The sequence below is a fragment of the Eptatretus burgeri genome, chromosome 7 (assembly GCF_056783735.1).
Source record: "Eptatretus burgeri isolate ZD-2024b chromosome 7, Ebu_testis_v1, whole genome shotgun sequence".
In the NCBI taxonomy this organism is placed as follows: domain Eukaryota; kingdom Metazoa; phylum Chordata; class Myxini; order Myxiniformes; family Myxinidae; genus Eptatretus; species Eptatretus burgeri.
This window is the reverse complement of record NC_140967.1, coordinates 26,999,081-27,015,057: the sequence shown is the minus strand read 5'-3', so window position 1 is coordinate 27,015,057 and position 15,977 is coordinate 26,999,081. Positions and strand designations below refer to the sequence as shown.

Here is a 15,977-nt window from a genome sequence, read left to right as displayed (position 1 = left end):
TTAGTTTGCTTACCGTGAATGAAAGGTATACTACAAATTCGTTATTTCGCAGGATTTAAGAATTGTGCTATGGCCAGTTTGAGTTGTGTCCATTTCGATGTTACGTCCGTTACACCTCCTAAATGTTGATTTTTGCTTTAGTAGTAGACTACACAGTGGGGTTTGTACCAATATCAGAAAGCCATAGAGACTAATTACGATATGTAATAAAGAAACTCTCCGTAATATGGCCAACCTTTTCAAAATTTCAACATTAGTGATGCAATTTTTGTCTCAATGTTACGTCCGTTACGCTGGAATTACCCTGCAATGACTGAGGCAGAACAATTCTCACAAAATGGGGGAAACAATCCTCCCATTCTCTTACCTCCCTTTCCACCAAGCAATCGAGCCTGCAAGTAGTACACCTTCCCTGGACACGCCACCTCCATATCTTCCACCCGCCTTCCATCTTGTGACACCCAAAAGTCTTCAATTTGCCAACCCTATGAAAACAAAACCATGGAAACCTGAGAACAACATCGTTGAATATGGGTGATACCGAGCTAAATTATGGGAGCAGCAATGCATAGTAGGGTGGAGTGAAAATGAATATTTGTTGTAATTTTCATATTTTTGGTCTGGAATAGTTTTTAAAAGATGTAACACATAATAATAAGTGATATACTAAATTATTATTTAATTTCTTTAATGACTTCAGGTAGCCCAAGTCTCTCAAATATGACATAAACGGTAAAAATAAAAATAAACGAATATGGATATTTCAGATAAAACGAACTTGATAAAAGTTAATCAAACAGTCATTGCCATTAGTAAATATGCAGTCAATGTCAGAAAATCACATTTTATATTCTTTCTTGGTGTTAAACTTTGCCATCTTGTTCCTTGAGTTTTGCCTATTTAGTATATGCTGTTGTGTAATATCGTGAAAATTTTGGGTTAATTTTTGCCAACCTAATTTTTTAGTGACGATGGACCATAAATTTATCAAAAATTCTGGTTGGCATTTTTTTTGGCCGCCATCTTGGATTATTGGCGGCCATCTTGAAATTCGCTAGGGTAAAAACACATTTCCGACCATATCTTTACCTCTGATAGAGGTATTTACATGATATTAGTGTCTAAATGTATGTTTTAGAGGGCTAGCAATCATTTGTGATACGTTATAAAGGTCGAAATATAAAACTTGACAAGGAAATTGTCAATAATGCCATTTTTTAGCTTATAGCGGCAGCCAAAATAATGAAATTTTTATTATGTTCTTTTTTGATATTTCATAGCTGTTATCATGACCTAATTTAACTATTTTCCCATAAATACCTATTATCACATGTTTAATATTTATTAAATATTTGTTTCTGCTTTTTTCAGAATATAGCTACAACAGCCTGAAGAAAGATGGGAGAGCCACCTACAAAAAGACCACGCACCAATACAAATTATAAACTGTGCATTAAATGTCAAAAACATAGCAGTGATTTGTTGAGACAACACCCAAAATATTCATCATATGAAAAATTTCTGCATTCTGTACGTCGTAGGGCTGATTTAGTTGAACTGGAATTCCTTGGAATTCATAACCGTCTGGGTGATATAACTGCAGAACAGCTAAAGGACCAACATGCAAAGTGGCATGCTCCATGCTATGCAGAAACTACTAACGTCACAGACATTGGAAGATCTGACAGGCGGTATGGAACAGCCCTCGCTACACAGGACTCTACCCAGCTAAAGCGAAAGAGAGGTCACCCTAGATCTTGTAGCTCTACACAATCTTCTTCTGCACCAGTACGATGCACACGTTCCCAAATAAGGAAGTTCAATAAAGCTGAGTGCTTCTTTTGTCAGGGTAAAAATACAGATATTCTTCACAGATGTCAAAGTCAAAATGTTCGTGAAAAAATGGCAGTGATTGTGCAAAAATGCAACAATGATGAGTGGAAGGTGAACTACAGTGAACTGATAAATTCAAAGGACCCACTTTCTCAAGATTTGATGGATCATAATACCTGCCTGGCAAATCAGTGGAAAAAATACAACCCGGTCAAGCAACCAGTTACAGAAAAAGACCAAAAGGATTCAGATGATTCTGTAAATTTCTTGGCTGCAGAAATTGAGTTTTACAGTTGCCTTGCAGATAAACTCAGCTCTGGTGAATATATAGGCATTGATAAAGTACAACAAGATTATGACAATATGATGATGATGTATGGTTTACACAGAACTACCACTCGTGCTGCACTGAAGGAAATTATTGAAACGAATATCGATGATGTGGAATTCACACGCCCATGTGAACGCACTAAACCATCACTAATTCATTCAAGTAAGGCCCGTGAGGCTGCTGTAGATAATGCTGCAAACAAAACTGATAGACAAGATGTACAAGCAATGTTTACTACTGCAAAAATCATACGGAGAACAATAGAACAGAATAATAGCTTGAAATTTAAAGGTTCCTTGGTTGGTGAAACTATTGTTCCTGAAGAGTTAAGTATATTGTTGGGTTGGATAATCCAAGGACAGAGCACGGCCCAGTCAAATGTACGGTCTGAAAGTATCAGACATTCATGCAGTAACATATCACAGCAGATGATGCAAGCTTACAGATCAAACAGACAGGTTACATACAAACCCAAATCAGATTCCTCTGTGTTTCGCAGTGGCACTGAAACTCCTCTGATATTGGGCATGTCCCTGTATTGCTATCATGCCACGCGGAGTAAGAAGATTATTGATGCTGTATCCCATGCTGGTGCAGGAGTGTCATACCAGCACACACTTCAGCGTGTTTCACAGATAGCTTGCGCAGTGAAGAATAACATGGAAGAACATGGTGGAACACATTTGCCGAGCTCATCTACAGTGCCATGTGTGGCAGGAAGTACTTGTTCCAAAGCTCTCTCGTCTTGACCCAACAAAGCTTGGATGGTATCGAGAATCTACCAGTGAACTGAAACCAATTCTGTCCAAAATGCCTCCAGCCCCTGAATCAGTTACAGAATTGGTGAGGTGTGGTTGCAGCAAAAGTTTGTGTAATGCTCGTTGTTCTTGCAAGAAAAACAATTTAGAGTGCACAGAATTGTGCAAGTGTGAAGCCAATCCAGAGAGCTGTATGAATACCCAACAGGACTGCATGTCAGATCAAGAAACTGATTCAGATGAATAACTGTTTTCGCACTTTAAATTTCTTTATACAAGGAAAAATTGCTAATTCAACCCTTACAACAGACTAAAAGTGATATAATTTTTAAATTGGTGACTCAACATCATGGTTAAGGTAATGTAGTTGTAGTTCAATGTGGCCAGTGTGTAATTATACATATTTAGAAATCAAAATCATCAAAATCCAACTATTATTGGTCGAGATATGGGCAATAATGTGTTTTTATAGAGCAAATTTAAAGATGGTGGCCAGTAATCCAAGATGGCGGCCAAAAAAAATGCCAACCTGAATGTTTGATAAATTTATGGTCTATTGTCACTGAAAAATTAGGTTTGCAAAAATTAACCCAAAATTTTGACGAATCCCCAAATGACAACACATCAGCTTATACTAATTTCTGATCAATCCGTCTCTCGATGACTCGCCGCACACTAACTTTGACGCCTCGGTTACGAGTTTGATTCCGCGCTCTGCGGCTTGTGTATGGCAAGGGTAACGCTGAAAGTCTACTGATGGGATTTCAGTTTCATTTATTAATGCCCACAGTTCATCATTCGTCATGTTCCGCAATATCGGTGGTTCCGTCACTTTACACGACATCCACTCCACGATTTCCGTGTAATCCTTCGCGTCAACATTCAATTTTGGAACAACAAATTGCTGCACCGAACAATCTGTCTCATCTTTCTCTTTCCGTGCCTCCAATATTCTCCTCAGAGCCAACTCACGTATGGGTGCTCTTTCATCTCTCACCATACACAGCAAAAGATTTTCGGTGTGCGCAAAGTACGCGTTTCTCTGAATTACGGGATCGATAATCTTCTTGTGAGCAGGCGACATGTATCGTGATTTCTGAATCATGTTAAACACATGACGAGCTCCGTCCTTGTATGATGGCTTGCTTTTGATGGTAAACCACATAGGTGCATACACACGCATGATGAACGTGGCCAAATGAACTCAAGTTTCTCGATGGCTTCTCGGTTGAGACATACAGACGCAAGAGGCGATTCACCGTTGTTAGCCATCGTGAATGGTTTAAGATTGTGAGATGTGAGATGCACGCAACACACAGCATGTTACACTGCCACAATGTGTACTCAGTCTTATCATAAGACAATAAAACACATGCCATGCCCATGTTGCCGTGCAACCACATGAGAGAGGGTCCTATGGGTTGGCAAAGACAAGCTGGTAAACTATGCCAGGAATTTTCCATTGCTTGTAATAATTATAATATAATGGGCTCATCTGCCACATTATTTATATTAATTTCTGGTATAATATTATGGTACATGATCAAAGTAGTAATTAAATATTTAAACTGTTTAAAACAAACAGATTATAAATTATTATGCATACTGCATAGTTGTATAATATTGTTGTAGATTTCCGCCCGCCGGCGTGCGAACGACCGCGTCTAACTGATAGCGGTCGCTTCGCCCACCAAACGGACAATCTAGTCGCGGCTTTCCGGATCAACGCCGGAAACCAGCCACGGGTGTGATTTTAACCACACTACTACCTTGTCCGCACTCTACCCGCGCTACAGGGTCCGATCGCCAAATCTTCAATTTACCTAATTATTCGCGCGGGTAGGTTACCGAGAGATTGTACCTCAACGGGACCGCTTGGAAACGAGCCGCTTAAGCCGCTCGCTCCGTTTGCGATTGCCGAGCGGATTATCGCCAAGCCCGTAGGACCCGATTCTCTTATCGGTTATTAAGAAACCAACTATTTATTCCGATCTCAAATACGGCAGTTCAATGAGGGAATGGATGCAACGAACAGGTTTACATTCACACAAGGACATTTATTTGAACACATATACGGTCAAAGAAGCAATGCAGATATATACAAGCATGCAATGAATGGGGGTAGAGACAAGACGCGAGCAAGACAAAGACTACAACCGTCTACTTATTATGTACAGTCACTTGCACTTAACAGCAGTTCCTACTTATTAGACGGGCCCACGGACACACATACGCACACACACACACCCAAGAAATGGTGGCTGAGGCCTTTAATAACAGGCTCCAGCTCAGAGGACAGGTGAGCTAAAACCCAGAGCCAATCTCGAACCTCTCCACCTCGTGTGGTCTTCAAGTTGTTCAGACCCGGGCTCCAGCGAGAGCGAGCTGGATCCAATCGCCGTGAGCCGCGATCCTTCCCGAGCTCCCGCGAATCCTCCCGCGCTTCTCAACACGTGCTGGTGAGATGAGGCGCCGATCCTTCCCGTCGATGCGTCGCTTCCCTGAGGAACCACTTCCAAGAAGAGGCCGATGAGTTGCACCAAGCTGGGAACCAAACGGAGAACAAAGAGCTCCACGAACCAAGAAGAAGAAGAAGCCACCATTCGCAGCTCGAGCCGAGCAACCAGCTCAACTCTCTCCCAAACAAAGAGCTCCCCCGAGCAAAGTAAAAGCCGAAGCTCACTGAACCACCAAAGCAAAAAGCCTCCTCCCGAGCCAGGCCTCAGCCGAAGCTCACTGAGCCAGCCGAAGCAAAAAGCTTCCGAAGGCCTCAACCCTAACCAGTATCAAGCAGGACCCGAAGCTCTGCTGAACAATTCCTCTGCAGAAGCAAAAAGCTTCCGAATCTCAACCCAAAGCCTCAACCCTAACCCAAGCCAAACAGGACCCGAAGGTCTGTTGAGCGACTACTCTCTGCCGAAGCAAAAGGCTTACTACTCCAACTTCGGATACGAACAAAGAAAAGATCTCCTCTTATCCTTCTCCCGCCCTTCCCCCACTCCCGGCATGACTCATGCCCTCTTGCTCCATCCCCCGCTCATCCACGGGTGGGAGGGAGTTGTTGACATCATGAGTCACGGGACGGCAGGGTTCTTCTTCCTCTTCGCAGAAGAGGGGGGGGGAGGGACGTCTCCATTGTTTCGTTCCTTAACTATTAAATTGATCCGCAGCGCATCTAATTGATTTCTGAACATTTAAACAATGGAAGGTGAGCTATCTAGGGAACAAGCACTTATCGACATAGCTGACTAAAGGAACCTGAATGTTGTGTGCAATCGAATTCCCAAATTTGTAACATTATCATTAACACAGGCAATATAAATTGCAAAAGTAGTTTCGGAGTTATCCCTCTTGAAATATTTATTTTCGCAAAAAAGTTATTAATATTTTGAGTGAGTTGGGCTCCCTGAAGTCATTGTTTTAAATGATTATAATTTTGCATGACGAGTCATTTGTGGGTCCTACATCTTTTACAAACTATTCCAAAGGCATCCTGCATATTCTTCTTATATTTCACTCCACCCTAATGCATAGGGCCGACAGGATGGCCTGGAGGTACGCACTTTTACCTCCAAGCTGTCGAGCCTGCATTTGAATCCCGACCCAGCTATAAACTGTCATCCCAAAGATTCACAGGCAGGTTGATTCATCAATGTGTGTGCCGTCCCTCGGATGGATGGATGTAAAACGGGGAAGTCTTTTCTGCCGACATTAGTCGGTTTATATTAAAGATCCCATGGTGTCCTTCACAAACAGTAGGCGAGCTATCGCCGGCACCACGATTCTGAACAAACTCCGAATTCCTGCCCAAACCAACAGAGGGCATCGCATCGGTGGCACATCCGTACCCCCCCCCCCCAGCCAGCGATGCTACACCATGGCCTCGTGCTGCATACGAATGAAGAAGCGGTGCAACCGATTACAGCCTCCGCCAACCCTGGGTAAACTTGCAGCAATGTAAATGTTGTTTGCATAGTCAACCTGATGAAAAGAAAAATGCAGGAGCGTAGAGGCGAGTTAAGCACGAGCAGCAGTGCAGTACGATTCCGGGTTAATTAAATCAGGTTTCTGAACCAAAATCGTCGTGCGCAATGTTCAATCGATCATATAATCTCCCTAGAGGTGTGAATCAAGTCAACAAAACACAGATAATCTCATATAATTATTATGGTGATTTAATAAAACTAATAATAAAAGAAAAGACAACAGAAACCTGACGACACGCTTATCAACTAGACAAAGACAGGTTTGATGGTCAAGACACATTGCTGCACACGATTGGGTAAAGGCATCGTCCCAAATTGCACTGTATTTTGAGTTTGAAGTAAAAAAAAAAAAAAGTGCTTTTAACAGAGATTAGAACGTGTTGTAATTTATAAAAGTCAAATTAAGATTAATTTTTAAAAAAATTAAAAATTGATAATAAACGCAAGTGTACATAGAACACCTTTACCCCACACAGTGTCCAAGTGTATAATTAAACTGAATTAAAATAAACATTTTAAAGGTCGTATTAAGAAATATATTACAGAAGTTTACCGCAATTGGCGCAGTGTCTTTCACCGTTATACACCACCTCGTTGAACATGTTACATTAGCTCTTCGTGCTTGTTGTTTGTGTCCTTTATGATGTCCTTAAAAACTGGACTTTTCCTGTTTGGAATGATTTTCAATTTTGTTTGACTGACGGGCAGACAGAGTATTTGAAAAAGTTATAGAGAAAAAACAAAAAATAAAGTGAAATAAAATAAAATAAAATAAAAGAATGAATGCGCCCGTGTCTGAAGGAAGCAGTTCAGTTTGGCTTTTTTAATATGAAATAGGAAAAGTCTATAAAAACGAAGGAAACCCAGAAGAACCCTTTAGAACCCGACAAAATTAAACACAGTGGCTTAGATAGGTTCTTCTTCTTATTATTATTTTTTCTTTTTTGATGGATGGATGGAAGGACATACCCAAATATTGAAGCGATTTCACCACTTAAAAAAGTGCCGAAGACAGCAAGCCAGAAAAGGTATCGCAATCCCACCTTGCAAAAAAAATTCTAAAGACGGCATGCGTGTGCAGATGTCACATGGAACCGAAATAGCAACAAATACAGCCCCAACGATTGCAAGAAAGACAAAAGAGAACTAGTATGGGGACTCGGTAGAGCGCATACCTCCGCCACGCAATGCCTGATTCACGAGAACATATCGGGCCAATACTTTTTTGAAATATCATGCTATACAGTACTATATCGTTTTTCACCCTATCTCTCAATGGTGAAGAATCACTTTAAAAATTAAACAATTCTCGGATCCAGATCTTCATCAAAATCAAATCAATTCTTACTTGTCACACACCCAACCTGTCCACCAATTTTCGTCCGAATCCGTCCACAACTTTTTTAGATATCGTGCTATAAATAATTTTTGGCCCTCTCTCTCAACGGTGAAGAATCACTTTAAATATTATAGTAGTCGGATCCTGATCTGGATCTTCACCAAAATCTAATCAGTTCTTCCTTGTCACACACCGAACCTGTCCACAAAATTTCATCCATATCCGTCCACAACTTTTTGAGATATCCTGTACAGAAACAGACAGAAAGGGGTGAAACATAACTTGTGGTGGAGGTAAATATAAGGCAAAATATCAATAAAAAATACACTGACAATTGGGAAAACGATAAAAGAGCAGGGAGATGTTAAAAAACAAGTTGGACTCTTTGGAATGACTAAGAGGTGAGCTCAACTTTGATGGGGAAGGAATCATAAATTCCCAAGACCAGGGACTCCACACGAATGGCTTCAATAAAATGGTGGAACTGAGTTAATCAGACAGGTGTAAGCTCTCCAAGGTAGAAACAGAAAGTATGAGCCACCCCGTCGGGATGTAACAATAACTCATGTCAGAGCAGCTTTACACACAAAGGCACAACAGGGTACATAGTAATCCACTCACATCTGCAAAAATCTCAATATCCCAGTTCCAGAAAACTCATGGAAACATGAACCAAAAGCAATCACTGAAAACTAGGAAGGTAATGCTCACGTACATCCTGATGATCCCATCCAGCGTGAACAAAGAAAACATCCCATCCCATCCCATCCAGCATGAACAAAGAGACACACAGACACACAGACACACAGACACACAGACACACAGACACACAGACACACAGACACACAGACACAGACACACAGACACAGACACAGACACAGACACAGACACAGACACAGACACAGACACAGACACACACACACACACACACACACACACACACACACACACACACACAAACACATTCCTCAGAAACATAACAAACATATTTGAACAAACCTCGTTGTCCTGGACATGTTGTTTAAGTTGTTTAACTGTTGCACCGTTGGGAAGGTAAAGCGGAGTCGCCTCCGCACCGAACCGCCCGACCCACACTTCCCGTGTCGGACATCGAACCATATTCACGTTCACCACAAACATCCTCTTGTGTTATGACGTCTGAGTTGTTGCGGCCTGGCAAAGATCACCACCACCACCAAACGTCTGCCTCTGTTGCCAACTCCTGAGTGATCTTCCCCTTCCTCCTCTTCTTCTTCTTTCAAAAATATTTTTTTCTCGAATTTCGCTTTGATGCGTTTTATTCTTCTTTGTCCTGTCGGCCGCTTCTTTCTCTCCTTAACTTTCTTCTATTAAACCGATGCGCATTCTTCTTCTTCTTCGTTTTTAAATCGACGGTGTCTTTGGAGTCGCTTGGGTTGATGCGCTGATTTCGATACAGAACTGTATACTAACTGGATAAGTTGCCTCACGTTGTTGTCGAGTGGTCTTGAAGTCACGGGAAGCGCGCCACCCGCCATATTCCTACACCCACAACGCTTCCGCCATGCTACTTCACCCACAACGCGTCCGCCATGTTACTTCACCCACACATTCGCCATGTTACTTCACCCACAACGCATCCGCCATGTTACTTCACCCACAACCCATCCTCCATGTTACTTCACCCACAACGCTTCCGCCATGTTACTTCACCCACAACGCGTCCGCCATGTTACTTCACCCACACATTCGCCATGTTACTTCACCCACAACGCATCCGCCATGTTACTTCACCCACAACCCATCCTCCATGTTACTTCACCCACAACGCTTCCGCCATGTTACTTCACCCACAACGCTTCCGCCATGTTACTTCACCCACACATTCGCCATGTTACTTCACCCACAACGCATCCGCCATGTTACTTCACCCACAACCCATCCTCCATGTTACTTCACCCACAACCCATCCGCCATGTTACTTCACCCACAACCCATCCTCCATGTTACTTCACCCACAACGCGTCCGCCATGTTACTTCACCCACACATTCGCCATGTTACTTCACCCACAACGCATCCGCCATGTTACTTCACCCACAACCCATCCTCCATGTTACTTCACCCACAACCCATCCGCCATGTTACTTCACCCACAACCCATCCTCCATGTTACTTCACCCACAACGCGTCCGCCATGTTACTTCACCCACAACGCGTCCGCCATGTTACTTCACCCACAACGCATCCGCCATGTTACTTCACCCACACATCCGCCATATTACTTCACTCACCTTCCATATTTTCGACGAAAGTTCCACCTTCCGACTTGATTTTATTCTATTCCCGGTTTGTAAAAAATCGTTCTTATAGTATTTATCAAATTCCAGCCTGTGTTCTTTCCGGTGTACAAACTGCGCTGGTCTTGATCAGAGGAGAAGAGGAATCACATTTCACCGGTAAATGATATTTACATTTACCAAACAGTCCAATTCATTCCGATTCGTTTTGAGGTTGGCTTTGTAATTCATATACAAATTCATACACAAATTAATATACAACATATACAACATATACAAATTAATATACAACATATACAAATTAATATTCAACATATACAAATTAATATACAACATATACAAATTAATATTCAACATATACAAATTCATTTACAAATTAATATACAACATATACAAATTAATATTGAACATATACAAATTCATTTACAAATTAATATACAACATATACAAATTAATATACAACATATACAAATTAATATTCAACATATACAACATATACAAATTAATATACAACATATACAAATTAATATTCAACATATACAAATTCATTTACAAATTAATATACAACATATACAAATTAATATACAACATATACAAATTAATATTCAACATATACAACATATACAAATTAATATACAACATATACAAATTAATATACAACATATACAAATTAATATACAACATATACAAATTAATATTCAACATATACAAATTAATATACAACATATACAAATTAATATACAACATATACAACATATACAAATTAATATACATCATATAGAAATTAATATTCAACATATACAAATTAATATACAACATATACAAATTAATATACAGCATATAGAAATTAATATTCAACATATACAACATATACAAATTAATATACAACATATACAAATTAATATTCAACATATACAAATTAATATACAACATATACAAATTAATATACAACATATACAAATTAATATACAGCATATAGAAATTAATATTCAACATATACAACATACACAAATTCATATTCAACATATACAAATTAATATACAACATATACAAATTCATTTACAAATTAATATACAACATATACAAATTAATATACAACATATACAAATTAATATTCAACATATACAAATTAATATTCAACATATACAAATTAATATACAACATATACAAATTAATATACAGCATATAGAAATTAATATTCAACATATACAAATTAATATACAACATATACAAATTAATATACAGCATATAGAAATTAATATTCAACATATACAACACATACAAATTAATATACAACATATACAAATTAATATTCAACATATACAAATTAATATACAACATATACAAATTAATATACAACATATACAACATGTACAAATTAATATACAGCATATAGAAATTAATATTCAACATATACAACATACACAAATTCATATTCAACATATACAAATTAATATACAACATATACAAATTCATATTCAACATATACAACATATACAAATTCATATACAACATATACAAATTAATATACAACATATACAAAATACACAAATTCATATTCAACATATACAAATTAATACACAACATATACAAATTAATATACAACATATACAAATTAATATTCAACATATACAAATTAATATTCAACATATACAACATACACAAATTCATATTCAACATATACAAATTGATATTCAACATATACAAATTCATATACAAATTAATATACAACATATACAAATTAATATTCAACATATACAACATACACAAATTCATATTCAACATATACAAATTAATATTCAACATATACAAATTAATATACAACATATACAAATTAATATACAAATTAATATACAACATATACAAATTAATATTCAACATATACAAATTCATATACAACATATACAAATTAATATTCAACATATACAAATTCATTTACAAATTAATATACAACATATACAAATTAATATACAACATATACAAATTAATATTCAACATATACAACATATACAAATTAATATACAACATATACAAATTAATATACAACATATACAAATTAATATTCAACATATACAAATTAATATACAACATATACAAATTAATATACAACATATACAACATATACAAATTAATATACAGCATATAGAAATTAATATTCAACATATACAAATTAATATACAACATATACAAATTAATATACAGCATATAGAAATTAATATTCAACATATACAACATATACAAATTAATATACAACATATACAAATTAATATTCATAATATACAAATTAATATACAACATAAACAAACTAATATACAACATATACAAATTAATATACAGCATATAGAAATTAATAACCAACATATACAACATACACAAATTCATATTCAACATATACAAATTAATATACAACATATACAAATTAATATACAACATATACAAATTAATATTCAACATATACAAATTAATATTCAACATATACAAATTAATATACAACATATACAAATTAATATACAGCATATAGAAATTAATATTCAACATATACAAATTAATATACAACATATACAAATTAATATACAGCATATAGAAATTAATATTCAACATATACAACACATACAAATTAATATACAACATATACAAATTAATATTCAACATATACAAATTAATATACAACATATACAACATATACAAATTAATATACAGCATATAGAAATTAATATTCAACATATACAACATACACAAATTCATATTCAACATATACAAATTAATATACAACATATACAAATTCATATTCAACATATACAACATATACAAATTCATATACAACATATACAAATTAATATACAACATATACAAATTAATATTCAACATATACAAATTAATATTCAACATATACAAATTAATATACAACATATACAAATTAATATACAGCATATAGAAATTAATATTCAACATATACAAATTAATATACAACATATACAAATTAATATACAGCATATAGAAATTAATATTCAACATATACAACACATACAAATTAATATACAACATATACAAATTAATATTCAACATATACAAATTAATATACAACATATACAACATATACAAATTAATATACAGCATATAGAAATTAATATTCAACATATACAACATACACAAATTCATATTCAACATATACAAATTAATATACAACATATACAAATTCATATTCAACATATACAACATATACAAATTCATATACAACATATACAAATTAATATACAACATATACAAAATACACAAATTCATATTCAACATATACAAATTAATATACAACATATACAAATTAATATTCAACATATACAAATTAATATTCAACATATACAACATACACAAATTCATATTCAACATATACAAATTGATATTCAACATATACAAATTCATATACAAATTAATATACAACATATACAAATTAATATTCAACATATACAACATACACAAATTCATATTCAACATATACAAATTAATATTCAACATATACAAATTAATATACAACATATACAAATTAATATACAAATTAATATACAACATATACAAATTAATATTCAACATATACAAATTAATATTCAACATATACAAATTCATATACAAATTCATATACAACATATACAAATTAATATTCAACATATACAAAATACACAAATTCATATTCAACATATACAAATTAATATTCAACATATACAAATTAATATACAACATATACAAATTAATATTCAACATATACAAATTCATATACAAATTCATATACAACATATACAAATTAATATACAACATGTACAAATTAATATACAACATATACAAATTAATATACAACATATACAAATTCATATTCAACATATACAACATACACAAATTCATATTCAACATATACAAATTCATATACAACATATACAAATTAATATTCAACATATACAAATTCATTTACAAATTCATATACAACATATACAAATTAATATTCAACATATACAAATTCATTTACAAATTAATATACAACATATACAAATTAATATTCAACATATACAACATACACAAATTAATATTCAACATATACAAATTTATATACAACATATACAAATTAATATTCAACATATACAACATATACAAATTGATATTCAACATATACAAATTCATATACAAATTAATATACAACATATACAAATTAATATTCAACATATACAACATACACAAATTCATATTCAACATATACAAATTAATATACAACATATACAAATTCATATACAAATTAATATACAACATATACAAATTAATATACAACATATACAAATTAATATACAACATATACAAATTAATATTCAACATATACAAATTCATATACAACATATATAAATTCATATACAAATTCATATACAACATATACAAATTCATATACAAATTCATATACAACATATACAAATTCATATACAAATTAATATACAACATATACAAATTAATATACAAATTAATATACAACATATACAAATTAATATACAACATATACAAATTCATATACAAATTCATATACAACATATATAAATTCATATACAAATTCATATACAACATATACAAATTCATATACAACATATATAAATTCATATACAAATTCATATACAACATATACAAATTCATATACAACCTGGATTCATATACAACACATAAAAAATTCATATACAACTTGGATTCATATACAACACATAAAAATACATATACAACATACACAAATTCATATACAACATATACAAATTAATATACAACATATACAAATTCATTTACAAATTAATATACAACATATACAACATACACAAATTCATATTCAACATATACAAATTAATATACAACATATACAAATTGATATTCAACATATACAAATTCATATACAAATTAATATTCAACATATACAACATACACAAATTCATATTCAACATATACAAATTCATATTCAACATATACAAATTAATATACAACATATACAAATTAATATACAACATATACAAATTAATATACAAATTAATATACAACATATACAAATTAATATTCAACATATACAAATTCATATACAAATTCATATACAAATTCATATACAAATTAATATACAACATATATAAATTCATATACAAATTCATATACAACATATACAAATTCATATACAAATTCATATACAACATATACAAATTCATATACAACATATATAAATTCATATACAAATTCATATACAACATATACAAATTCATATACAACCTGGATTCATATACAACACATAAAAAATTCATATACAACTTGGATTCATATACAACACATAAAAATACATATACAACATACACAAATTCATATACAACATATACAAATTCATATACAACCTGGATTCATATACAACACATAAAAATTCATATACAACCTGGATTCATATACAACACATAAAAAT

At 33.9% G+C, this 15,977-nt stretch overlaps 1 protein-coding gene across 1 annotated transcript in view; it reads right to left on the bottom strand.

Moving 5' to 3' along the window:
* Positions 1-9,817, bottom strand: part of SDE2 (spliceosome associated SDE2) — a 28,822-nt gene extending 19,005 nt beyond the window's left edge. The window contains exons 1-2 of the mRNA XM_085887771.1: positions 9,247-9,817; positions 368-485 (exon numbers count right to left, since the gene is read on the bottom strand). Coding sequence (XP_085743897.1) covers positions 368-485; positions 9,247-9,387 — 259 coding nt within the window. The 5' untranslated portion in view covers positions 9,388-9,817. The remainder of the gene's footprint in view (positions 1-367; positions 486-9,246) is intronic.
* Between the last annotated feature and the right edge of the window lie 6,160 nt (positions 9,818-15,977).